General features: G+C 53.4%; 1 protein-coding gene across 2 annotated transcripts in view; it reads right to left on the reverse strand.

Annotated features, from left to right (window-relative positions):
- Nucleotides 1-27,839, reverse strand: part of JPH3 (junctophilin 3) — a 155,937-nt gene that overhangs the window by 63,580 nt on the left and 64,518 nt on the right. Inside the window, exon 1 of one of the 2 annotated variants that reach the window (XM_007172571.2) lies at nt 15,394-16,046. The exons of the other annotated variant lie outside the window; for it this stretch is intronic. Coding sequence (XP_007172633.2) covers nt 15,394-15,775 — 382 coding nt within the window. The 5' untranslated portion in view covers nt 15,776-16,046. Of the gene's footprint in view, nt 1-15,393; nt 16,047-27,839 lie in introns of those variants that run through there. 2 annotated transcript variants of the gene reach the window in all.

Genomic DNA, 27,839 nt, shown 5'->3' on the forward strand with positions numbered 1-27,839 from the left:
CGCCCTGAGGGAGTTCTGGGCGTTTCCACAGGAACTCCTCCCTGCTGGCCACTGTGGGTGGGCGGGGAGGCTTGGAGGCATGGCTCTGCCTTCCCGAGGGGCAGGGGTGCTGAGGGGACTCAGAAGCCCCCAGGCTGGCCCTGCAGCCTGACTGGCTCCGGCTCCGAATCAGCCCTGACAACCCTCCCGCAGCTGGCTGCGCAGGGGGCTTGGGCCTGGGCCCCTCCTGCAGGACGACGCAGGGGGCGTCTCCCAGCAGGTGGAGGGCTGTCCCCAGGCTGGGGGTCCCGCTCCATGGGCAGCTGAGGCAGACCCGCATTTTCATCTCAGGACTTTGGGCCAAACCGAGAGCAGGTCAAGTGGGATCGAGCCCTGGGCTGCCGGGTGAATGGGCAGCATTGCCGGGCATCACCTAGAGACCCCCGTGCCCTGGGGACCCAGTTCTACTTAGTGCCCCTCACCGTCCCGAGACGGGGGCACAGGGCTGGCCGCTGGGGCAGGGGTTCCTGCCTGGGGCACAGGAACAGCTGGGGTGGCCCTGCTCTGGGTGGGTTCAGGCCGCTCTGGGCTAGAGGACAGCCATCGTCAGGGGCTGCTGCTGGGACTTTATGGGAAGGTGTGTGGAAGGGGCTGGGCTCTGGGCTTAGAAACAAGGGGCGGAGTGAGAAATAACACACGTATGCCCCTGACAGCAAGGAAGGGCTCATTCTCCCTCCCCTCCCCCCCATAACCCACCCCCAACTCTGTCTCTTCCTCCCCAGCCCTGCCTCTCCCCGTCCCTGTCTCTGTCTCTCTCCCTCCTCTGTCTCTGTCTCCTCTGTCTCTGTCTCTGTCCCCTGCCCTCCCTCTCTGTCTCTCCACTAACACTCCTGTCCTTTCCTCCTCCTGCTTGGCCTCGAGCTAGCAGGACACTCTGCGCCTGTCAATTCACGGTCACTGTCAACACGGCAGCCTGGATCCAGCCCCGAGAAAACCCTGACTTCTGCTATATTTCTGCCGCATTCTCTCGGGGACCCGCGATTAATTTCTTCCACATTGAGCCCTGCACCGTGGACACAGCCGCTGTTCGGGCAGCGTAGCACACCAGGGCCCAGGGAGACTCCGGCCCAGCTGTTGCCTGGGACCTCGGTCCCTGGTGGGTTACCTCCTGGCTCTTGTTTCTCCGGACAATCAGGTTGGTTCTGTGCAGACCCAAAGGGTCAGGCCGTGGCCCCCACGGCCCGGGGGGTCTAGTCCCCAGACATGGCCCCTTGTGCTCTGACCTCAGCCATGCTGGTCCCCCCGTGCTTCCGGGGCGGCCCTGTTCCCTCTGCCTCTGGGTGCTTAAAAATGCTCCTCCTGGTGCGCCTCGGACACCCGCCTCACTCCTGCCATCCTCGCGTCTCTGCGGGAAAGTCGCTCCCCTAGAAGGCTTTCCCAGATGCCCCAAACACCCGCCAGCCCCCCTGTTAGCCTGGGCCCAGCTTCCTCCATCCCATCAGTGGTAAACGTAAAGGACTCACTGACACGGTACCCAGCCTGTGCAAATGCACACACCGCCCTGGGGCTCTTGGTTCCCTGCTCTCCCTGGGGCCAGCTCATTGCCCGGCACAGTTCGTGCTCAATAAATACCTGTGTGGGTCCCAGCTTCCCTGCAGATACCACTGCTGTTCTCTCGCTGCTGGTAAAACAGACCCTAAATGCAGCCCATCAAAGCCACCTCGTTGAGAACTGGACAGGACCACCTGGCCGCTTAGCTGGTGGGCTGAGGTCCCGACGTTTACTGAGCCCCTGCTGTGTGCCTGGCACCGTGCTAGGTACTCTGGGGGCAAGAGAAAGGCACCCACGATTTACTTCAAGGAATCCACCATCCAATGGGGGGGCAGCATGTCAACGGGCACCCTGGGGATGGCTAGGAGTCAGGCGCTGCAGTTTAAGTCACCGTGGTTATCTACAACACATAGAAAAGCCTCAGAACTCAACAGTAAGAGGACAAATAACACAATCTTGATGTGGGCAAGGACCTGATCAGACATTTCTCCAAAAGCACACAAATGGCCAAGAAGCGCATGAAAAGATGCTCAATATCATTGGTTATTAGGGAAACGCAAATTGAAACCACAGTGAGATACTACTTCACACCCACCAGGATGGCTATAATCAAAAAGGCAGATAATAACAGGTGTGGAGAGGACGTGGAGAAACTGGAGCCCTCAAACCATGTTGACGGGAATGTAAAACGGTGCAGCTGCTCTGGAAAAGAGGCCGGCAGCTCCTCAAAAGGTGAAACACAAGAGTCACAATATGACCCCGCAATTCCACTCGTGGGTATTTACCCAAGAGAATGGAAAACATATTTCCACACAAAACTGTGTCCACAAATGTTCACAGCAGCACTATTCACGAGAGTCAAAAGGTGGAACCACCCCAAACGTCCATCAACGAATGGATGGATAAACAAAGTGAGGTCTATCCCTACAGTGGAATGTTATTCAGTCTTAAAAACGAATGAAGTTCTGATACATGGGACGTGGATGAACCTTGAAGACACTGAGTGAAAGAAGCCAGACAAGGAAGACCACATAGTGTAGGATTTCATCTATTTGACATGTCCAGAACAGGCAAATCCAGAGAAAGAGAGCAAATTAGGGGTTGTCAAGGTCGGGGCGGGGGAGGGGCAATGGGGAGTGACTGCTTAATGCATAACGAGGTTTCTCTTGTGGGTGACAAAAAAAAAAGTTCTAAAACTAGGTTGTGGTGATAGCTGCACAACCTTGTGAACTTCTAAAAGCAGTGAATTGTACACTTTAAAAGGATGGATTTTGGGGCTCCCCTGGTGGCGCAGTGGTTGAGAATCTGCCTGCCAATGCAGGGGACACGGGTTCGAGGCCTGGTCCGGGAGGATCCCACGTGTTGCGGAGCAGCTGGGCCCGTGAGCCACAATTACTGAGCCTGCGCGTCTGGAGCCTGTGCTCCGCAACAAGAGAGGCCGCGATAGTGAGAGGCCCGCGCACCGCGATGAAGAGGGGCCCCCGCTTGCCGCAACTGGAGAAAGCCCTCGCACAGCAACGAAGACCCAACACAGCCATAAATGAATAAATTAAAATTTAAAAAAAAAAAAAGGATGGGTTTTATGTAAATTATGTCTCAGTAAAACAATACCATTTGTCTTCTCTCAGGGTGCAGGCTTGATACCACCCCTAGGCTGTAATCAGGATAGGTGGGGAAAACAGGAGGCGTGGGACCGGGACTACCATCCACCACTGGCGTCTGTAAATGGTTTACGCAGTGATACCAGCTTATTTATGGAGCATCTGTGCCCACCAGGCGCCAGCTCAGAAATCTCTGCCTGGGCTCGCATACAACATTCAAGATGCCCCACGCAGGCTCGTAACCAAGGATCTGGGGTCTGAACTCAGCCCTGTGCTGTGTGATTCTGTGGCTTCCAGAGCCCAAATCTCCCACATGACTTTGGCAAGTCGCTCTGTCCCCTGGCCTTGGTTTCCTCGTCTGTAAAATGGGCACAGTAACTGTGTGGGCCTGGCCTCACGGGGTGTGGGGCAATCAGATGTCCTAACGGACGAAAATGCTGGCCACGTGGCCGGGACAAGTGAGGGCTGGGTCCCCATCCCGCCTCTGCTCCTGCTGTCCCACCCCCACCCCCTGGGCCTGTCTCCACCCTCCTCCCCTCCCTGCCCTCCTCCTCCTCAGCCGATTCTGAGTCCTGGGGCCCCTCCAGGGACAACCTCTCTCCTGCCTTTTGCTACCGCCTCCCAGAGTATGATGCCCCATTGAGATTCAGACTCACAACCTCCACCGCAGCCTCGCCATCCTCACCTGGCTCCACACCCACCCCTCCCCCAGGGGCCCCTCTGTCCCCGGTGCCTGGGTGCTGACCGTCCCGGCCTCTGCCCGCCTGCTCTGCTCACCTCTGAACTCTCAGGGTTCTGGTTCTCCCCAGCCCACTGTCCCCACCTGGACCCAGGCCATCATCCCTTCCCCCCTGGACACCTGCACCGCCTCCCAGGGGCCCCCAGCTTCCTCTCTGGCCCCCCTTTCCTTCCCCACCCGGCAGCCAGAGTGATTATCCAAACACAACCGTACAACTGCCACACGGCCCAGCAAACGTACTCCTGGGCATTTATCCCAGAGAAATGAAGACTCAGGTTCACACAAAGCCTCTACGGCAAAGTTAGCAGCGGCGGGTATTCACAGCAGCCCCACGCGGGAGCTACCCCAGACGGCCCTGGACGGTGACGGCGCAGCGCTCCATGCACCTGGAACACAGCCAGCAGTGAAAGGAACCAACTGTCGACGGGAACAATGGCCTGGACGGTCTCCGGAGAACCACGGCGAGTGACAAAGGCTGCTCCCAGAAGCCCACATTTGTAGAACACTCTTGAAATGAGAAATGGAGAGCACATCAGCGGTTGCCGGAGGCTGAGGAGACACAGGGGTGAGGGGGGAGTGGGTGTGGCCATGGAAGGAGGACCAGGGGTCCCTGTGGTGATGGGATATTCTGTATCGGACTGTATCAACGTTGGCATTCGGGCTATAACACTGTACCAGAGTTTTGCAAGATGTTACCCTTGGGGCGGACACGGTGGAGGGCTCGGGGATGTCCCTGTATTATTCTTACAACTGGACGTGAATCTACAATTATCTGGAAACAAAAGGTTTAATTACAAAAGGACAAACATCAGATCGCATTGCTGTCCTGCTTAAACCTTTCAGAGCCCTTCCCTGGCCTCTGGACAAAATCCAACGTCCTTCCCATGGCCCGGAAGCTGTGCTCAGACCTCTCACCCTCTGCCCTCACTCGGCTGCAGCCCACGCCTCTGCCTCTGGGCCTTTGCACGTGTTGTTCTCCCCACCTGCTCGTTCTCCTGCTCTCCACACGACTGCCCCTTCACATCCTCAGCTCTCTGCTGGTGTGTCATTCATTCATCATCCAACCATGGTCCCCCGAGCCTCCCCCTGCTGCAGGCGCTGCGGCCGTACCGGGGGCCACAGTCAGGAACCTGACAGACGGGCCTCTGCCCTCTGGAGCGTGGGGGCCACGGGAGCCAGCGCACAGGCGCGTGTGCACACGGAGGGCCCAGAGGGGCCAGCAGGGGGGCGCCACGCCTGGCAAAGCCACAGACCCCACACCGTCCTCACCAAAGTGGACTTCAACCACTGCAGCTACGCCTCTCAACTCAGCAGTAAGCAGCCCAATGGCCAGGGGTGGGGCCATGAAAAGGCTATGCACACAGGTTGGCTGCACGGCCCACAGCCCCTTGGCTTTGCTTCTACATCCAGCCTCCGACAAAGCCTGCCCGGGTTTGTGACACCGGCCTGCATGTAAGATCCCGCCTGGTACTCCTGGGAGGGGTCCCCTGGCCTCCCTTGGTTCCTGAAACCCTCCCCCGTTGAAAACCCTCCCAGCCTCCCCAGGGTGTAGCTGCCACCCACCCCCCCGGAGATGCCTCCCCTCCTCCCATCTGCCGTCCTCAGCCCTGATGCAGAGGCTGGCTCGCGGGGTGGGGTGGGGGGGACAGGTGCTTCTCAAGGCGTGGTCCCCGGGACCGCCTGCGTCAGGTGGCCCCACGGCAGGCCCCTGGGCTCTCCCCTGGGAGCTTGTCCAGGTGGCCAGGGTTAGGCGAGCAGCCCAAGGACTGCAAGGTCAGCCCTGTTTCAGCATTTCCCGTCTCCACTGCCCTCCTGAGCCTCAGCTCCCCACCTGTAAATCGGGGGAGTCACGCTTCTCTCACAGGGAGACCACACGAAAGAAGGCTGCGCAGCTCCCAGCTCAAGGCCAGACACTTGCCAGGCCTGAGAGTGACAGCCGTGAGCCGGGGGGAGCAGGACGGGAGGAAGGGCAGAGCGTCAGCTGGTGGCGGCAAGGGCGGACCCAGGAGTCCCCCGGGAGAAGCTACGGGGCGCCTCGCAGGAGAGGGGGGACGGGGAGACGCCCGCTGCCCGCTCCGGGCCTCGGCCGCGCACTCAGGCCGATGGGACGCCGCAGGCCCTCCTCCCACTTCCGGCTGGCTGTGGGATCTCGGCACGTCTGGACAGCCGTGGAGGATGGAAGGGCTCTTATCCGGGGTCCATGCAGAAGTCTCAGGGAGTCTTCGACCCCCAGAGGTGCCCACAAAACATCGCATGAGTACAGGGACTGGTCTGCCTCCTGGGACAGGACCACAGCTACCAAATGCTCTCAGAGGGGTCTGGGAGACCCCACAAGTTTATGCATGGCTGGGCAAAGGCCCAGCAAAGGCTCAGGTCCAGAAGACTGTGTCATCCTTCCCTTTCTCTGCTTCACTGTTAGACCTTGGGCTCCTCTGGGCCTCGGCTTCCTCAACAGTAAGGTATGGGGTGGGGTCGGGGGTGGGCGCTGAAATGATCGCTCCATTGGGAAATGCCATCGCTAGGTGCCACGGGCGGCTCTGGGCCAGCCAAGGCCCACTGTCCCCGGCCATGCGACCTCGCCAAGCCACGGAACCCTGCACGCTTTACTTTCTCATCATCCCTTAAGTGGCAGCACGTGCTTTACCCCAAAGCACTGATTTAAGGACTAAAAGAAGTAACATCTATGGTAAGTGCACAGCCCAGTACTTGGGACAAAGTGGATGTTAAAAGCAGTGATTATCCTTCTTCCAAAGGAATCTCCTGGCTTTAGGATTCTAGTTAACATGTACGCACCTCGGAGCACGTTCAAACCGAAGCCTGTAGGGCACTGTAGTGGGTTGAAGAGTGTCCCCCAAAAGATACGTCCATGTCCTAAACCCTGGTACCTGGGAATGTGCCCTTATTTAGAAAAAGGGTCTCTGCAGATTCAATGAACTTAAAGTTCTTGAGATGAGATCACGCTGGATTTTGGCTGGGCCCGAAATCCAATGAGAGGCATCCTTACAAGAAACAAAGGGGAGGGACTTCCCTGGTGGCGCAGTAGATAAGACTCCGTGCTCCCAATGGAGGGGGCCCGGGTTCGATCCCTGGTCAGGGAACTAGATCCCACATGCATGCCACAACTGGGAGTTCGCATGCCACAACTGAGGAGCCCACGTGCCACAACTAGGGAGCTGGCGAGCTGCAACTAAGGAGCCCTGGAGCTGCAATTAAGGAGGCCGCCTGCCACAACTAAGACCTAGTGCAACCAAATAAATAAATATTAAAAAAAAAAAAAAAAGAAACAAAGGGGAGACACAGACACAGAGGAGGAAGCCACTGCTGACAGAGCGGAAGCGTAACAGCACTTACATGTGGTGCTTGGGAACGCTACAGTCTCTTTCATTTTCATGAGCCACTTGGCCCAGAGTTTTAGAAAACTCTGTCCAGAGCAGCGACTCTCAGCCCTGCCTACTTTTATCACATCCCCAAGCCAGATGCCACCGTCCGAGATCCTGGCTGGAGCAGCGCTGCGTGGAACCCAGACGGGTCCCTCCCTGAAGCCGTCCTGGTGATTCCGACACGTGGCTGAGGCTGCTCTGGACAAGAGGCCGTCAACCCGAGACACATGGCAGCATCACCTGGACACTTTGAAAAAGAATCTCAACACTCAGGCCACACCCAGACCACCTTGTCAGCGTCTCTGGGTGGGGCCCAGGCACTAGCATTTTCCAAAGCACCCAAGATGACTCTGTGAGCAGCCAAGATCGGGACAAGTGTGCTAAAACGGAGCTGCCCGCGTGAGAACCACCCGGGCGTCTTGCAAGCATGCGGATTCTAACCCTGCAGGTCTGTGGGGTGCCTGAGATTCTGCATTTCTAACAGTCTCCAGGGACAGCGTCCTTGGTGGTCCCACTGTGCAGCCGGGGTTCAGAGGCACTGCCCAGCACTGTGGTTCTAAAGGTGGGGTCCTCGGGCCAGCAGTATCAGCATCAACTGAAACTTGTAAGAAATGTAAAGTCTTGGGCGACACCTCAGACCCAGAAATTCAGCGGGGGGCCAGCAATCTGTTTTAGCACACCTCCCAGGCGACTCTCACACACACTCACGTGTGGGACGCACCGGCCTGAGTAACAGACAGTGGCAGGACAGCACCAGCAGCAGAGACTGACTCTCAATTCGTTCAGAGGTCTCCAAAAGCACCAGGGAGCCCTCCCTGCATCCCAATCAACACCTCTGACATTCCTGGGAAGGTGGGAGATGGAAATGGAAAAAATTATTATGACTCCATCGCAGAGATGAGAAAACCGAGGCCGAGAACAAGCCTCCTGCAAAGTCAGCAACTTCAGTCGTGGGGTAATGGCCACACTGCCCACCGTCATTCAGACACAGCTCAGGGGCCCCTCCAGGGACGTCTCTGCTGCTCACTCAAGGAAACACACGTCTCTCCCTCCCCTTCTCAGAACTCTCACCTGTGGTACTTCCATTGGGGATGCTCAAAGTCTGGCATAAGAAACCCCTAATTATCTTACATAGTTTAGTTTTGCATACAGGCTACATATTCTTCTTGGTAAAAGTCATGTCCTCCTGTTTCTTGTGTTTTATTCTTCATTTGCTTCTTTTTTTCCAACAGCCTACATTACTGCAAACTATGTACTGTATACGTAGTGCTATAGACTGCAGTTTTGTGTCCCCCCCTCCCCACTAAACCATACGATGAAATCCTAAACCCCAAAGTGATGGAGTTAGGAGGTACAGGCTTTGGGAGGTGATTAGGTCATGAGGGTGGAGCCCTCATGATGGGATTAGTGCCTTTATGAAAGAGACCGCACAGCCTCCTTTGTCCCTCCCCTCACATAAGGACACAGAGAAGGTGGCAGTCTGCAACCCAGAAGGTCCTCACCAAACACCAAATCTGCCAGTGCCTTGATCTGGGACTTCTCAGCCTCCAGAACTGTGAGAAATGAATGTTGTTGTTTAAAACCCCCCAACCCCTGCCCCGTCCATGGTATTCCGTTACAGCAGCCCAAATGAACAGAGTCAGGCTCAGGAAAGACTGCCAGGTGGATTCATCAAAAGTGGACCTGAGCTTTTCAGTCTTTATGCCTTGAACATAGTAGGAACTAGTAAATGCTTCTCAATTAATGAATGAATCAAGCTGAGGAAAAGGGATCATTAGAAAGTGTGCAGATGAAAGGGTACTTATTTTTCTACTTGTCTTTCCTAGCACTTTACAACGAAAGCTGCTCATTAGACAGTGCTCCAAAAATGTCTTCTGGCCATGAATGCCTCGCAGCATTAGGACATTACCTCTATTATGCACTATATTCAACACCATCCACCTTACTCATGTAACACACTGGCAGTCTCTATGAGCAACGACAGAGCTGATAACAAAACAAAACCGACCAGGGAATTATAATAGCAATGCTTTAAAGAGCTTTAAAATTCCCCTTTAACTGTCTACATCCGGTTCTAAGTTCTTACAACAACATGGATGTGTGAAATGATGACAGTGGATGAAATCACCAAACACGACTGCATTTGCACAGTTGATTCGTTCCACAAGTATTTACTGAGTGACCACTGTATGTTGGCACTATTTTAGTGACTGGACACTCAACAGCGACCGGCACAGACACACAGCCCCTTCTGCGTGACTCTTACACTCCACACCAGCGCTGTCCGAGAGGCCTTTGTGTGATGATAGAAACGTTCTGTCTCCGCAGTGTCCCGTGTGGTGGTCACGAGTCACAGGTGGCACTTGAGCACTTGCAATGTGGCTTAGTGTGACGGAAGCACCGAGCCTCTAAATTTCATTTCATTGTAATTATTTTAAATTCAAATTCAAACAGCCGCATACAGATTGGGCAGGGTTGGTGTAGATGACTAATCCGATGATGCCCATTTAAAGAGAACGGAAGCAAAACAGTCTTTCATTGGTTGCTACAGACAAAATCGTTCCTTTGCTGCCTATGGTGTGCTTTTTTTTTTTTTTTTTTTGGCCACACTGCGTGGCATGTGGGGTCTTAGTTCTCTGACCAGGGGTCGAACCCATGCCCCCTGCAGTGGAAGCACGAAGTCTGAACCACTGGACCACCAGGGAAGTCCCTGGTGTGCACTTATAACCCCTGTACATCCACAGGAACTGAGCACACACAACCCAAGGCAGAAATAAACCTCAGGTTTTATTTCCATGAGTCCTACTAAAGGACCCCACCCCAAAGCTGCCTCCCCTAGCTGGGAAATGCTCTCTTGGTTCACCAGGAGACATCCAGAAGGCACTCAACTTTTTCAGAAAAGACTGATAGGATTGGGGTGAAAAACAAACACCCCCAGTAGTGGTGCTTCATGGAGCATGGAATCCACACACTGACAGAGCGGGAGCAGGAAAACTTCTGGTGGCCGAGTGTGGAGGGGTCAGGGCCAGGTGGGCACTGGCCGGGAGACGCGGTCTGGCTGGAAGAGATGCCCGGAAGGAATTAGAGCAAGGCGGGCTCCCTGGCAGCCCAGGCAGTTTGCTGGGGGCGCTCTCCAAGGTGCTGAAGGGGCAGCTCCTCTCCTGAATGATGGGAGAGCCGGTCCCTTCCTCCAGCCCACAGAGCCTGTCTGGCGAGGCCAGGACCCCTTACAGTGCCACCTTCATCGACCACGTGACCTTCCACAGGCCAGGAAGCTACACACTGGGGAGTGGCTAATCCAAGAAGGGATGGACCACTGCAGAAATTTCAAACAAGCACCATCCTCTCTTCCAGGGCTCACAAATCTAGTATCTTGCTGACATTTAAGGACCTAAGGAATGTTTTATACAGAATTATCAGCTCATGGTTGATAGCTAGCTGTCTTTAGAGCTGTGGAGGCCTGGCAGAAGATGAGGAAGAAAAAGTCTTGAAGCAAAAGGGCAGACATTCCTGGCCCTCCCCTACTGCCACCATCACCGTTTTCCCCCAGGGGCTTCCTCTCTCCATGGCATCCTCAGGAAAGAAGGGCCCACGGCCCCCTCTCCTCGGCTTTGCTGCGCGCACCGTCAGCGTCAGCTAGGGCTACTCACTAGCCAGGCGGCGGGTGGCTATTTTCGGAGGGTGCTGATCCTCACTTCCTCACCAGCCCAGTCAGGGTTCCTAATATAAAGCTCGTTAGATCGCTCCAGGGCTGCGCTGGATGGGGGGAGTTCTCAGCTACACTCCTTTCTCAGCTATTATTGGCAACAAAGAACTAGTTATTTGCTTTCCCCTCTCCTTTCACCTCATGGAGACTTTTCCCTCCCCAGAGGGGCTGAAAGGCTCTCTGAGGAGACGCTTTTATCTCCAATTGCCTTTTGTTTCTGAAATGAGTTCCTACTGGCGTAATACCCGTGTCCATGGACCTGCTTCCTCCTAAATTGAGCATTTGGATTAAAAAAAAAAAAACAGTTTACTTTTCACATATTCCTGGCCAAGCACCAAAAAACAGGACCAATGGTCATTGACTTTGTTTGGATGAGGGGTTTTCCCCCTTAAAGGGGGCATTAACTGCCTAAACGTGTATTTAAAGTGGAAACAAAGCCGCAACCCATCTGTATCTGAGCCCTGCTCTGCGGCTGGCACTCTCCCTTTACCGGGAGAGCTGCTTCTCAGGAGCAGGAGTTGGTAGAGATCTGGAGTACCTGGCAATGGAACAAAGGCGGAGGGTGCACATGGCTGTGTTTTGGAAGACAGGGTGGAAACCATCTCTGGGTGACAGGTGTACTGTGTGTGCGCGCAGGCCCCGGGGAATCTGAATTTTGACTGTGGGCGTGTGTGACTCGTGTGGGCTGAGGGATCTGGGCCGGTGAACGGAATCTGTAACTGAGGGGGAGCGGCCGGGTGTGTGCAATGACTCATATCTTTCGGGCTGTGGGAGGGTTTTGTTTGTGGGGGGGGTAACTTTTGGCCCAAGGGATCCTGTGTGCATGGCACCCAGCAGGAAATATTTACCTGTACAGCAAAGCCGGGGTCCAGCGAGCGGAGAAGAGGGCCTGGGTGTGGTGTCTGCCCGTGTGCGTCTGCCTACAACTCCTCTGCTGCACCCAGAGGAGAAGAACGGGTACGGAGGAAGAGGAAGGAACAAGGAGGTAGTTTTGCACGAGGGAGTTTAGAGAGAGGTGTTCCACACAGAAGCACGGGATCCGGAATCGCTGCCCCGAGCGTGAATCCTGGTGCCGCCCAGCGTTCATCAGCCAACTCATCTGGCTCCTCTGAGCCTCAGCTTCCCAATGTGGGAAATGGGAGGATGGAGAAAACCAAGCCCGGAGAGGTACAGGAATTGAGTGCTGTAATTATACATACACTGGCCACATGCTCGGCACACAGTAAGTGCTGAACATTGCCATTTATTATCATTTTCATTAGCATCATTATCTTGTCTGGCTACTGGTTCTAATAATGATCATTGTAAGTGACATTCATCACATATGAACTGTAATAATAAAACAGTGTTAAATAATAACGAATGCTTACTCTATTCCTGGCATTGACGTGTACACCGCCTCAATTAATCTCCACCTACTTTACAGTTATTATCAGCCCTTTGTACAGCTTCAGAAACAGAAGCTCAGAGAAGTTAAGTAACTTGCCCAAGGTCACAGAGCAGAGCAAAGGCACACCTGGGATTCAAGCCCAATGGATGTCAACTCCACAGCATGTGCTCTTGCCACCCTAGGCCCCCCAGGCCTCACCGTCCATGTGGGGTCACTCGACAGACAGTAAAGGCCGCTCAGCTCACTTTAGTGAGCCAATGACTGCCTTGCGCCCAGGGGAGGATGAACCTGGAGGAGGAGGAGGAGTTGGCAGAAGTGTCCCCAGCTGAAATGGATTCCACACCAATTCCAGCTAAATGTAGACTACATTTGCCGTTGGTGCATTATTCATGAAAATCACCACTTTCCCAAGTCAGCACCGGGAGCTGGGCTGAAGTTCGGGAGCTTTGCTGACGCCTGCCCAATATTCCCATTCCCAGTGCAAAGGAAAAGCAGGATTGGAGTCAGGACCACGAACTCATGAAGGCTCTACTTGCCCTCTCCGAAACGTGGCCCACCCCCGCCCACCAGCTGACTTGGGAGCAGGCGTGCAGACCCACTGCTCTGTTCTGGCGGACTGCGACACCCCACGTTGGCCCTGCTCACCCCACGCACTGCTTGAGGGCAAACATACTCAACAGTCACCTTCCTAATGAGGAGCGGGGACCACGTTCCAGAAAAGTGGCCCCAGATGTCTGGGCCTGATTATTCCAGGCCAGAAAGGTCAATTCGACTTTCCATCATGCCCTGTTGCCAACAAAAGGCAGCAGTCGGCCTGGCGCCCTGCATCTGTGTGCCTGCCTCGGCTGGCATACAGGTGGTGTGATGTGAGGAAAGAGGGCCCCACCCTGGACAGATCAGGGGTTCAAACCCTCGACTCTGCCACCAAAGGCTGGGGGCTCTATCCTGTCTCGTGGGCTCCGGGGCCTCCCTGGCTCTGTCTGTGATGGATATGACCCTTGCCCCTCCAACGTGTGAGACCCAAGCAAGGCGGTGCAGAGGGAAGTGCCTTAGGGAGTGGACACGGCGTAGCCGGTTAAATGGCGGGTAGAGACCCAAGGATGTCCGCCCAACGACAGCAGCACGCCTCACGACGACGCATCTGCTCCCACGCTCGTGCCCAGCCACAGAATCAGACCCTCTCCTCCCAGTCATCACAGCGAAATTACCACCCTTCCCTCTGAAATGGAAGTTCCGTGAGGGCACAGCTTTCTGTCTGCTCTTTTCCCAGAGCCCCGAGCACCTGCTCAGAGTAGGCACTCAGTAGATGTCTGTGGAACGGAGCATAGAATTCTGTGGGCCACTGAAGATTTCTGGGGACGGTGGGCCGACTGGGGCGCTGGACCTCGCTCTCAGACACTCTGCTGAGCTCCAGAGGGACGGGGGCTCTTCTCCTCCCAGGCTCGTCTCTAGGTGCAGGCACAGCCGGGAGCACCTCTGGAGGGACGGATCTGCCTAGCGGCCAGACCAGAGTCCCTGGGTGACGACGGTCCCCGGGCTCCCAAAGAGCCCAGCTGGGAGCGCCAAGCTGCTCAGCCGCCCACCTCAGCCACCCACATCTGCGCCTGTGCCTTGCCGTGCCTGCGCGTGCACGCACGCGCGCGCGCGCACACACACACACACACCCGCGGCCTAGAACCCAGGGAGGGCCGTCTGCTCAGCCTGCCCCAGAGCCCCAGGGTCAGGGAAGCTCTCCAACCCACTCCAGGAAAACAACAACAGCACAGAAGAGGCCGCCCGGGACGGGGCGCCACGGCTTCGACAGGCAAGAGCGTTATATAAGTAACTGCCCCCCACGCCTCCTCCCCTCGGGGGAATAACGAACCCTGCCTCTCGCTTGTATAAGCCAAAATAATAATTACTCTCCAGCCCTCCGTCACTTGTGGATGTGGCCGGGGAGCAGGTGTGTAGCACTCGGAGGCAGCGAGCAGGAGGCCACACGTACGCTCGTGATTTCTGTGCCGAAGCACCCAAGTCCCCGCTGTGCCCCACTCCTTTCCCAGGCACGCATGCCTGAAAGATTACTGGGGAGGCATAGAGCCACTTCTGAGGATGAGCTCCTAGGTGCGGGAGGGAGCCTCCGGAGAGCAGGCTTGTTTGGGGTCTGGCTTCCAGAAACAGTAAGTGCTCCACGCCTCTCAGACGCCCTGAGGAGTGGACACTGGACTGTCTGGGACGGGGGGCGGGGGGGACAGCCGCAAAGCTGGCCAGGGCTCCCTGCACAGAAACCATCTTACAGCCGCGGCGGCGGGTGGGCAGGCGGGCAGCACTCTGGCTTCCAGCCGGGAATGTGGTGGCATCTTAGAATGAAGGCACAGAGCACCCCTAAACTAATGGTGAAAATGATTCAGCCACTGACAGGCGAGCTTCCTGGGCTCGCGCTACACAGATGGGCCTCCCTCCCTCCCTCCCCCCAGCAGCCTGCTCCGGCAGTGCTAGCCCGCGTCCAACCACCTAGAAGTTTATTGCCTTGTTGTGATGGTTTGGGTTCGCAGCCCCCGCCTCTAGCTCTCCCAGCCGCTCTCTTTCCATTGGCTTGGGTTGATCAGGACTAAGGGAGGCCCGTCGGCACCGCAGGAAAACAAGCAGCAGAGCTGGGGCCTGACTCCCAGAGGCCGACACCCAGGGAGCTTTGCCAACAAGGGGAGGGGGCCCTCTCCCAGCCCCCCTGCGCCCTTGCTGGGTACCGGAGGAGGCCGCGGGCCCGGTCTGGCCTTTCCGGCCTGCTCTTGGACGATGCACTGACACTCGGCTCAGCTCCGCGGCTCCCGGGCCTGGCACTGCTCCTGGAAAGCCCCCAACACCCTTTAGCTAGCACAGGGGCACCGTCCCCCGCCAGGCAGTGGGGCAACCTGTAGCCAAGGCCGCTGTGGCCTCCAGGGAGCCCCAGGAAATGCCCCGGGTGCCCAAGGCCCTCTGGAGGGAAAAGCTGGACTTCCCCAGAGATAAACAGAAGAGGCAAGAGAAGATCCCTCCTCCGCCAGCGTCCGCGCGCCCGGCGCACCTACCTCCATCGGAGTAGGTCTCGGTGCCGTAGCCGTCCTGCAGCCCGTTGCTCCAGGTCCCTTCGTACTTGGCCCCGTTGCCCGTGCACTCCCGCACCCCGTAGCGCCCCTTAAATCCGTGCGTCCACTCGCCCTTGTACACCCACTTCCCCTTGCTCTCCAGGCCGATGCCGTGGCGCTTGCCCTGCGCCCAAGTGCCCTGGTACGTGTTGCCGCTGGGCCAGGTGTAGACGCCCAGTACCTCGAAGCCGTGGCTCCACGAGCCGGTGTATTCGCCTTGGCCCTTGGGGCCGGTGCAGACGCCATGGCCGTGCGCCTTGCCGTCCTCCCAGCCTCCACAGTAGGACCCTCCATCGTCAAAATTAAACCTACCCCCACTGGACATGCATGTAACTCGGTTTGCAAATCCCGCAAACGGTGAAAAAAAAAAAAAAAAAAAAAAAAGGCGATCAACAAACCGGAGTCTTGGTTGGCTGGCTGGCTGGTTTTGTTTTGGTTTTTTTTTTTTTTTTTTTTTTTTAAGGAAGAATGGAGAAAGCAAAAAACACAGCGAGCAGGTCCCGGGCGGCGGGCGGCCGCGGCGCCGGCTTCGGTGGAATTTAAGTCAATTGGGGGCGATTATTCATTTTCGAGCTGCGCCGCGGAGCCTGACCAGCGTCTCGCGCTCCCGCTGGAGACAGGACCGGAGGGGAGGAGGGCGGGGGAGGGGAGGGGAGGGGAGGGGGAGGGAGGGGGCAGGAGCAGGAGCGTCTGGTGCAAACGGCTCCACCTCAGCTGCAAGTGCCCCTCGGAGGCGAGCCCGCCGGGCTGGCCGCGCAGGCCGGGCGGGGACAGCGGCGCTCAGGCCTGGGGCGCAGTCCCCCACCTGCGGCTGCCGCGCTGCGGGCGCCCGAGGGCGGCGGCGGGGCCCGCGGGCGGCGGCGGCACGGGCGGCGGCGCGGGCGGCTGCACCATATTGGGGGCCGCGGGCCGGGCCGGGCGGCGGCGGCAGCAGCAATGCGGCTGGTCGGGCGGCGGCGGCGGCGGCGGCGGTGGCGGCGGCGGGCGGCAGGCGGCGGGCGGCAGCGGCGGCGTGCGCTCCGGGGCTGGCTCGCGCGCTCGGGCCGGCGCGGCGCGCGCCCGCAGCCCGCGCCCCGCCCGCGCGCGCGCCCCCGCACCCCGCCGCCCGCGCGCCCCCGCCCGGCCCCCCGCCCCCGGCGCGCCGGCTGCCTGGAGAGGGGAGCTGGTCCGCCTGGTCTGCCTGGTCTAGGGCGCGTGGCGCAGGCGGAGGCCCCGGGCGGCCCGCCCTCCCGCCTTCCCCTCTTGCTCCGGCCGGCCTGGAAATAGGGGTCCAGCCGGGGCGCCCCAGCCCCCCTTTCCCGGGACTTGGATTTAAAGGGACAGGAACTGCGTAACGGGAAGGCGCCCAGCACCCAGGGCGCTCTCTGCCCCCTCCCGGCAGCCGCGAGATGAAGCCCTGCACAGCAGGCCCAGGGCGGGCCGGGGGCGCCCCGCATGTTTCTGCTCCCCCACCCCGAGCCTCGCCCCTCGCGCCCGGTTCCCGCCTGCGACGCCTGGCCCTGACTTGACTGAAGAGGCTTTTGGCGGACCACAGGTGGTTTTCTCTACGACAAATGATCCGTCCTTTTTCCTTACAGGGAGTTCGGGTCCACATTTGGGGGAAGGGTGATGCTCGCCTTAGAAAACTGGTATTTGGAGATCAGCCCCGCCCCATAAATTAAGAGAAAGTCCGGCTACACGCACATACCTTGGAGTAAAGACACCCAAATTCCGTCCCTCCCCCGCGCCCTGGCCAACAGGTAGCCCCCCATCCCGGGAGCGCTTGCGCTTTCGGGGAGCAAAGTGGCATCGCCAGTCGGGCGTTATTAGGTCTCTCTCCACACATACTCCCACCCCCCACCCCCAAGAGATGGTGTCTGATTCCTGGATCCGAGTATCCTGGGACCAATTTGAAATGCATTTCCTGGACCATAAATCTGTAGGCAGGAGCCCGAGTTCCCAGCTCTCCCGGAACGTGTTGGGCAAATGGCAGCACCCCAGTGCTGCGGGGGGAGACTGCACAGGGTCGGGGCTCGTTGGAGTACAGCGGGTGACTCGGGCCGAGCAGAGTCAGGAATTGCAAGACAGGCCTTGGAGCTGAGATTTAGGACGCCAAAAGAGCTACACTTCGAAGTCTCCACTAGCCAGGGGTCCTGCTCACACCGCCTGCCAGCACCTGTTCCACCTTTGGCCAAACCGGCTCTCACTGGAAAACTAGCCTCTCCTCCTTCTCCCAGAGTTCACACTCAACTTCTTGTCTTGACTTGAGCACCAAAGCCCCCTCCCTAAAGGACCACCAGCCTGCAGGGCAGTCCTCTCTTTACCACCCCCTGCAGAGGGACAATTAGGGAGTTTTCAGTTTTGCTTTGTGACTTGCAGTTACAGTGATGCAATGCACCTTCTAGGTGGCGCCTCCCTGTGCTCTCTGGAAGGTTTTTCTAAACTCCTAGGGGTGGAATTCTTGGGTTGAGCACATCTTGTACTTGATGGAAGTTGCCAAATGGCTCTCCGGAACACCTGGAGCAATTTCCTTCTCACCCTGCAGTGCACTGCACTTCTGGTTCTCCACTTCCCTGGCTAAAACTCGGTGTTATCAGACTTAGGTCTGCATTTATTTTATTTTGTCTCTCTAAATGGATATAAAATAGTATCTCACGGCTGTTCGGTGTAAATGAAAATTAGGTATCATGAATGTGTAAGGGAAAGGGCTGCAGACTTTCCTCAAGATTCAGATTCAAATCCTGCCTCCATGGCCCAGCAGCTGTGTGGCTTTGGGCAATTCCCATCAGTTCGCTGTGAGAACTCAGCTCAGCTGGGTGCCCAGTGCCTGGTAGGCGCTCAAGAAGTGGGAAGTGGTGTTATTAGAAGCCCAGCCGCCAGCAAAGGTCACGGCTTTCTACATGGGATGCCCAGCCTTCAGCCTGCTCCCCTCAACACTGCTGATGTAAAATTGCCGTTTCTCTTGGACAGTCTGCACTTTCTTTCATTTTATTTCCAAGCTCTCTTTTGCTGATTCAGCAGCCCTTCCTCACACAAGCAGTGGATTGCAACTGAGATCTCGTTGGGAAATGGTGATTGGTTCCTAGCAATTACTGGTCAGCACCTTCCACCTCTGGCTAATGCATACCCTTCCCCCAGGCAATTCCAATACACGCCCCCCCCATGACCCTCCCTCCTCTCAGATTAGCTCCAACAGTGACAGACTCTCTTCCATGAAATGCAGATATTAGAGGCATTCATTTTGTGCAATTTGGAAATCATTCTCCCATAAAGTAGGGCTGGCGGTATTGATTTCATTTTGGAGGAAACTGTCCAAGGCTATAAACATAGTACCACCCAGCAATCTCAAAACACAAACCAGGGAGAAAGAACAAAAAGCCAGACCACCATGAGGAATTTCATGGTTCTGTGCACCCGGCTCTGGGGTGAACAGCTCGCATTAGTGACTCCACGGGCAACTCCTCAGGTGACCTGGGCTTCCACAAAGACCAGGTTAAAGCCCGCTCTGGGAAGTGCCCGGCCAAAGGGAAGATATTGATTGAGCAGGATTCCAGCCCAAGCTGTCTGCTTTGCCAGCCTCCAGGGTGTGCATTGCCATTTCCCATGCCCACTCCCTCTTCCTGGGACCGGGAAGTTTTCCGGTTTCAGCTCTAGAAAGCCTTCCTGGTTTCCCTATATAAAGAACGCCTCCCTCTCACCTCCACAGAAGCCCATGTGTTTCCTTCAGAGACCTGAGCTGCAATCTATAGTTTCCCGTTTGTCTCCTTGAATGTGCCTGTGTTTACCCTACACAGTGAGACATCTGCATCCGGAGCTCCCTTTCTTCATGCTCTCTTCTAACGTGATACTGACGCTCCTCCTGCTGGGAGGTGGGCCGGCTGGTGAGTACAGCAGAAGTGGCACAATGTGATTTCAAAGGTTAGGGTGTAAACGGTGACACAGCTTCTGCCTCACGCTCTTGAGATCCGGGAGCATGGGCCCATCTCACCATGCTGTCAGGAAGCCCAAGCAGCCCGTGAAGAGGTTCACCAGGAGGGAAATGGGCCCTCCAGCCCTCAGCCCCAGCTGGACTCCCAGCCAACAGCCAGCCCCAGTTGACAGCTCTGTAAGCACACCACCCATGGGGCTTTCCCCACCATGCCTTGTCATAATTCCAATTTCTCTTTTTCCTTTTTGAGGTGTAATTGACACACAACATTATACTAGTTTCAAATGTACAACAATGATTTGATATTTGTATATATTGCAAAATGATCACCACAATAAGTCTAATTAACATCCATCACCATGCAGAGTTACAGAATTATTTTTTTCTTGTGATGAGAACATTTAAGATTTACTCTCTTAGGGCTTCCCTGGTGGCGCAGTGGTTAAGAATCCACCTGCCGATGCAGGAGACATGGGTTCGAGCCCTGGTCTGGGAAGATCCCACGTCCCACAGAGCAGCTAAGCCCGTGCACCACAACTACTGAGCCTGCGCTCTAGAGCCTGCGAGCCACAACTACTGAACCCATGTGCCACAACTACTGAGCCTGAGCGCGTAGAGCCCGTGAGCCACAACTACTGAGTCCGCGTGCCACAACTATGGAAGCCTACGTGCCTACAGCCCGTGCTCTACAATAAGAGAAACCACTGCAATAAGAAGCCCATGCACCGCAACCAAGAGTAGCCCCTGCTCGCCGCAACTAGAGAAAAGCCCGTGCGCAGCAACGAAGACCCAACGCAGCTAAAAATAAATCTATTAAAAAAAAAAAAAGATCTGCTCTCTTAGCAGCTTTCAAATCTGCAACACAGTATTGTTAACTAAAGTCACCATGCTGTGCGTTACATCCTGTGACTTATTTACTTTATACGTGGAAGTTTGTACCTTTTGACCCCCCTTCACCCATTTCGCCTACCCGCCTCCCCTGAAACCTCCAGTGCAATCTGTTCTCTGTATCTGTGGGCTTTTTTTTTTTTTTAGATTCCACACGTAAGTGAGGTGAAATTATATTTGTCTTTCTCTGTCTGACTTATTTCACTTAGCATAATGCCCTCAGGGTCCATCTAGGTTGTTGCAAACGGCAGGATTTCATTCATTTTTATGGCTGAATGATATTCCGTTATTTCCATATCTATCTCACATTTTCTTTATTCAGTCATCCATCAACGGACACTTAGGTTGTTTCCATCATAATTTCAATTTCTGAACAAAATAGATGATTATTGCTTTGTGAAGCCAGGCAGAGGTCATGTCAACTACAGCTCAGGGGCCACTGCCTGTTTTTATAAACAAAGTTTGATTGGAACACACCATGCCCATTTATTACACATGGCTACAGCTGCTTTTACGCTCAATGGTAGAGTTGAATAATTTGGACAGAAACCACACGGCCATAAAGCCTAAAATATTTACCATCTTGCCCTTTACAGAAAAAGTTTGCCAAGCCCTGTGTATTAGTCTGTTGAGGCTGCCATTACAGAATAACAGAGACTGAGTGGCTTACACAATGAAAATGTATTTTCTGGAGGCTGGAAGTCCTAGATCATGGGGCCAGCATGGTCAGGTTCTAGAGAGGGCCCCTTCCTGACTTGCCGATGGCTGCCTTCTCATGGGTCCTCACATGGCAGAGAAAGAGAGAGCAAGAGAGAGAGCAAGAAAGAGAAAGAGAGCTCTTTGGTGTCTTTTCTTATAAGGACACTAATCCTAAGGGATCAGAGCCCCACCCTTATGACCTCATTTAACTTTAATTACTTCATTAGAGGCCCTGTCTACAAATACAGCCACACTGGGGGGTAGGGCTTCAATATATAAACTGGGGGGGAAACAGAAATTCAGTCCATAATACCGTGTTTTATGCCACTAAACTTGGGGAATGTTTGTTACACAGCAGTAGCAACCAGAATGGACTGCATGCTTCATGCAGACGGAGCCACATCTGTGTCGCTCACTCTCATGCCCACCAAGCTGGAACACAGTCAGTGTACAATACACTTTTGTTGCATGAACATGCTGACCCAAGAGTTAGTGTTAAGTAGGGTGATGAGAGGGACAAATACCCTATCAGGCATTGGGGAACCTGGATTCTGGTCTCAGTTCTGACACTAACTTGTGTGACACTGGGCAACTCTCCCAGAGCTTCCCGAGGCCGAGTGGCTTCACCTATAAAGTGGGGAGCAAGATGGTTCCCCTGGTCCCTCGGCTCTCAGGCTGTAGGACTCCCCTTATCAGTCCCCGCCTACTCTTCCTACACTTCAGTGTGACCCTGCCCTGCTGTGCCATGGATTACTTATCAGGACTGTGGCCACAGCGAGCACTGAGCAAACCTCTTCAGAAGGGCTTATCTTTTTAGGGTCACCCAGGCCAGCTTCCAGGGCTTGATCTCTCCACCCCAAAACTGGCCCCACTACACAAACTCGTGCAAACGTGGGAATTCTGTCTGGCTACAGCTCCAGGAGCAGCTGTTGAGACAGGCATCCGTGATCTCATCTGCGCAGTCCCCTTGGCTGCCGGGGTGTGAAAACCAGCTCAGCTGTTTCCTCGCTGGGAGCCCATTGTGGGCTGGCTCTGTGCCTCTCTCTCTTCATCTGTAAAATGGCACCAACACCTGTTCCTGTTTTGTAGGGTTGGGGCAAAGAGTAAAGGACTCAACCCAGGTAAGTAAGGTGTTTGTACGGTCCCCACCGCCTCGTTGGTCCTCAATAACTCATAACTGTTATTATTATTATTCCTGCCCCTTTCCAGGGATAATTTTCCCAAGAATGAGGATGATCTTGTTACAGGAGCTGCCTCTGCCCCGAGGGGGTGGAGAGGTGCTGGAGGCCCCCGTGTCCTCCCCCTCCCATTCTCTCCTTCTCCCAAACCACCATCATTCATCTTCCAGTTGTAACTCTCCGCCTGTCCCTGCTCAGGACCCAGAGAAGAGATGATAATTGCTTGGAGGTGCCCATGAGGGTCTACACCTTGAGACTCTCCTGGGTTCTTGATTCTCCCCAAACCAGAGGCAGGGAAAGATGTCAGCCCTGGATGGGAGCACAGTGAGGAGTAGACAGGATTCCTGGATGTCCTTGGCCAATTTCTCTGTTGCCAGGACCCTGAGCACCTGATTTCATCTAATTCCTGGCAGTACCCTTTGGGGTCCAGACTGTGACCATCACTTCCTCCTTAAAGATGGGGAAACTGAGGCTCAAGCAGGAAAAGTGACCCGAGGCCACATATGGCTAGCAAGTGTCAGCTCCGGAAAGGCAAGGAGGGGACTTCCCTGGTGGCCCAGTGGTAAAGAATCTGCCTTCCAATTCAGGGGACCCGCGTTCGATCCATGGTCAGGGAACTAAGATCCCACATGCCGCGGGGCAAGTAAGCCTGCACGCCACAACTACTGAGCCCAGGTGCCTCGACTAGAGACCCCGTGTGCCGCGAACTACAGAGCCCACGTGCCCTGGAGCCCGCGAGCCGCGACTAGAGAGAGAAAACCCGCATGCCACAACTAGAGAGAAGCCCGCATGCTGCAACGAAGATCCCGCGTGCTGCAACTAAGACCCAACACAGCCAAAAATAATAAATAAATAAATAAATAAATAAATAAATAAATAAAATAATTTTTAAAAAAACGAAAGGCAAGGAGAACTCTTTGGGGCATCTCACTCCTGGGCTGCTCTGGAATGCTAGCACCCAGCCTTCAGGGCAAGCATCCCATCCCCAGGGGTTGATCTGTGTGGAGATGATAACAAAGGAATCCTTTGTTTTCGATTAATTGCTGACCAGCTCCAGGGTCAAAAGTCTGCTCAGGAGAAAAGTTGAGAACTTAATCTGAGCTTTGAAATGCTACCCTTAGACACCCTGCTGGGTGCTTCTTCTCTGCACCCTGTGGCTGCAAGGCCCACATTTTAGTCCCAGGAAATGCTGGCCCCGAGGTCACAGATAAGGCACTGAGGCAGACAGCAGATAAGCAATTTGCCTAAGATAGGCAAGTAAATCCTGTAGGAGGTGGTTCTCCAAGCTTGACACTCCAAGTTCAAGTGTTTCCAGACTCATTCAAACTGTCCTCTCTGCCAGGAGTGTCAGGAACCTTCATCCTTGACCATCCCTCATTAGGACAGCCAGTGGGTGCTTGCTGCAAGCTGGGCTCAGTGCCCTGAAACCCCCAAGCCACATCAGCCCCTAAATGGTGCCACTTTATGGATGAGGAAAGTCTCGGGCACATGAGCTAACCTGCCTGTGAGTGGCAGAGTCTAGATTCGGAGCAGGCACGCGGGCACCCCCTCCTCCCTGCTGTCCGGCAACATCCCCGCCATCCTTCTCCCTAAACTACCCTCTCCCGCTCACTGCTGGGATCACGCCATCAGGAGCTGGCAGCAATAGCAGCAGTAATAGTACCCTGATGCGAGGCGGCTGCTCTGCTCTGCCCAGTACCCACCCCTCACGGTAACAAGATACATGCGCCACGTGGTTCAAGATACAGGATGTTTCCCTGAGCACCTCCCACCCATCGCCTCTCCACCCACTGCAGGGAACAGCTATTCTGAACTGTATCACCACAAATTCGTTTTGCCTTACCCTGGAACTTCATGTTAATGGAATCACACGTGTGTGTATAGCTTCTTTCACTCAACGTTATGTCTCAGATTCATCTGTTTTGTTACGTGCAACTGCACTTTGTTCTTTTCAGTGCTGTTACTGTTCCATTGCATGAATGTACTACAATTTATTTCTCTGCTCTCCTGTCGATACACAGGTGTGTTGTTTCCAGTTTGGGATTATTTTGAATAAAGCTGGTATGAGCACTCCTATGTGTCTTCTGGGGGGCACTCATTTCTCTTGGGTATACACCTAGGCATGAACTTACTGGGACTAGAGGAGAAGTATACAGTTGACCCTTGAACAACGAGGGGAGTAGGGGAACCCACCCTCCGTGCAGTCAAAAATTCACACATAACTTATAATAGGCCCTCTGTATCTGCAGTTTCTCTGCATCCACGTTTCTGCATCCACGGATTCAACCTACCACAGATCGTTTAGTACTGTAGTATTTACGATCGAAAAAAATCCGTCTATTTTTAAGTGGATCCACACAGTTCAAACCTGTGTTGTTCAAGTGTCAACTGTAATTAATTTTAGTCTTTAGTTTCCCAAAGTGGTTGAATCAGTTCGCACACCCCCAGCAGAGGGTGAGAGTTCCAGTAGCTCCACAACCTCACCAACACTTGGTAATGTCAGTCATTTTAATTTTAGCCATTCTAGTGAATGTGTGGTGGTATCTCATTGTGATTTTAACATGCATTTCTCAGATAAACACTTTGTAAATTAATTGGGCTTACTTTTTCCTTGTATTCACTATTTAATTTTTATTCTTGATGTTTCTATCTATTATTATTTATTGTTTATCTATTTTTACAGTTTCCTTCTGAGAATATCATATGCTACTGATTTTCTGTTTAGATCGCGAATGTAAGGTTTTCTTTGAAAATAAACCTATCCAGGTTTTTAAAAAGGGGGCCAGGGGAAGATCTATTTAAAGAAAAATATTATGCAAACCACAGGCCATCAGGGATAAGAATGTGCAATTTAGTGGAACAGAGGAGGATCTCTCCGATCTTAAAGATGGAGGCAAAATCAGGCTCTGGACAGAAAGCAGAACCCAAGTCCCTCTCTTTTCCTGAGCCCCACTGTCTCTCCTGCTGTTTGGTCTGCATTTCCGCTCCCCACAGACCAGCTTTCTCTGCTGCAGTGTGCTCCTCCCATCACCTCTCAGTCCAACACCCTGGCAGTCAATAACCTGGACTCTATGGATCCTGACTTCCTGGAGAGATTCAGCTTAGGTCAGCTAGAGTCAGGTGTCCATTCCTGACCCAGTCGGCTGTGGTCAGGGAGTGGGGTCCTGCCCCGTGACAGCAAGAAGAAGACATGATTGGCATTTCTAGTGCGAGTTAGAGGAAGCAGATTCTGAGGCAAAAATTGGGATGTGTGTTCATGAAAAAAATGCTCAACATCTCTAATTATTAGAGAAATGCAAATCAAAATGCAAAATCAAAATACAAATCAAAATCATCTCACTCCCGTCAGAATGGCCATCATCAAAAAGCCTAAATGTATGAGAATTCCCTGGCAGTCCAGTGGTTAGGACAGTGGTGGCCCAGGTTCAATCCCTAGTTGGGCAACTAAGATCCCACAAGCGGCACAGCCAAAAAAAAAAGTCTACAAATAATAAATGCTGGAGAGGGTGTGGAGAAAAGGCAACCCTCCTACACTGTTGGCAGGAATGTAAATTGGTGCAGCCACTATGGAGAACAGTATGGAGGTTCCTCAAAAAACTAAAAGTAGAGTTGGCATATGATCCCATACTCCCACCCCTGGGCATATATCCAGAGAGAACTATAATTCAAAAAGATACATCTACCCCAATGTCCATTGCAGCACTATTTACAATAGCCAAGACATGGCAGTAACCTAAATGTCCATCGACAGATGAATGTATAAAGAAGATGTGGTACATATATACAGTGGAATACTACTCAGCCATAAAAAATAATGAAATAATGCCATTTGCAGCAACATGGATGGACCTTGAGATTATCATATGAAGTGAAGTCAGACAGAGAAAGACAAATATCGCATGATACCACTTATATGTGGAACCAAAAAAAAAAAAAGATACAAATGAACTTTTTTACAAAACAGAACCAGACCCACAGACATAGAAAACAAGCTTTATGGGGACTTCCCTGGTGGTCCAGTGGTTAAGACTCTGCACTCCCAATGCAGGAGGCCCAGGTTTGACCCCTGGTCAGGGAACTAGATCCCGCATGCCACAAGTAAAAGATCCTGTGTGCCGCAGCTAAAGATCCTGCATGTGGCAACGAAGATCCCGCATGCTGCAACTAAGACCTGGCACAGCTAAATAAATAAATATTTTTTTAAAAAATAAAACAAGCTTATGGTTGCCAAAGTGGACGGGGCGGAGAGGGATAAATGAGGAGGTTGGGATTAACACATACATACTACTATATATAAAATAGATAACCAACAAGGACCTACTGCATAGCACAGGGAACTCTACATAATATTTTGTAATAACCTATAAGGGAAAAGAATCTGAAAAAGAATATATATTTATAATCTCAATCACTTTGCTGTACACCTAAAACTAACATGACATTGCAAATGAACCATACATAAATAAAATAAAATAAAATAAATTGGGATGTGCGTTCTGTCAATGGGACAGATGATTTGAAATTAAGAATGAAAGAGCTTTGAAAAATGGCAGGTATAATTTTACTTCCTTATTTACCAAGATCTAGACCTATTTATGACTCCAGGGGGCGCTGTCACTGGGTCATTCAATTTCTAGATGAAGACAATTATGAAGAAGAGAGGGCCAGAGGAATAAAGAAGGAAGAGAAGGATAAGGAAGAAGTGATTTGCATGGATTAGCAAGAAGGAAAAAGAGAGGCTGTGGTGGTGTAGGTGATGATGGTGATGGTGATGGTGATGATGATGATGATGATGATGATGATGATGGTGGTGGTGGTGATGATGATGGTGATGATGATGATGGTGGTGGTGGTGATGATGATGGTGATGATGGTGATGATGAGGAAGATGATGGTGATGTTGGTGATGATGATGGTGATCATGATTAATTATTACATCTGTGTGCCTGGCTCTGTGCCGAGCACTTGACATTTGCTATCACATTTAATCCTACAACAACTTTATGAGGCTGGTACTATTATTATCCCCATTTTACAGATGAGGAAACCTGAGGCTCAGACAGGTCAAGTCATTTGCCCAAGGTGGAAATGAACGCAATCAGCCAACAGCAAAGAATGGGCTTGTAACTACCACACTTTTCTGTCTCGAGTGTGTAAACGTCCCCTCACTGGGGAAGACAAGCTATTATCTGTGGTCAAGCCACATATTCAGACATTTTAATGAATGGTTATATACCGTTGTACATGAATAACCACCCAGGCCAAGGAGTTGAATGTTATCGTCACCCCAAAACCCACAGTGTGCCCCTCCCCAATCATAACCTCTCCTCTCCCAAACAGAACCATTGATCTGAATTTATCAATATCATTTTTTCTTTATAGTTTGCCACGTGTGTATATGTATCCCTAAACCCTGTAGTTTAGTTTTGTCTGTTTGGAACTTTATGTGACTAGAATTATACTACATGCATTTTTTTTTGCCCAACATTGCGCTGAGGGTCATTCACGTGGTTGTATGTCTCTGGGATTCATTCATTCTCTTAACTGTATAATATTCCATTGTATGAATACATCAAACGTTACTCAGCCGTTCTACTGTAACTAGACATTCAGGCTGGTTGTTCCCAGTTTAGGGCTATTAAAAACAATGACTTTTGCTTTCTGATCTATGTGTTCTGGAATGTGTGCACGCATCTCTGTCCCAGGAACACTTATTC

This window comes from Balaenoptera acutorostrata, chromosome 19, assembly GCF_949987535.1.
Source record: "Balaenoptera acutorostrata chromosome 19, mBalAcu1.1, whole genome shotgun sequence".
NCBI classification, from domain to species: Eukaryota; Metazoa; Chordata; class Mammalia; order Artiodactyla; family Balaenopteridae; genus Balaenoptera; species Balaenoptera acutorostrata.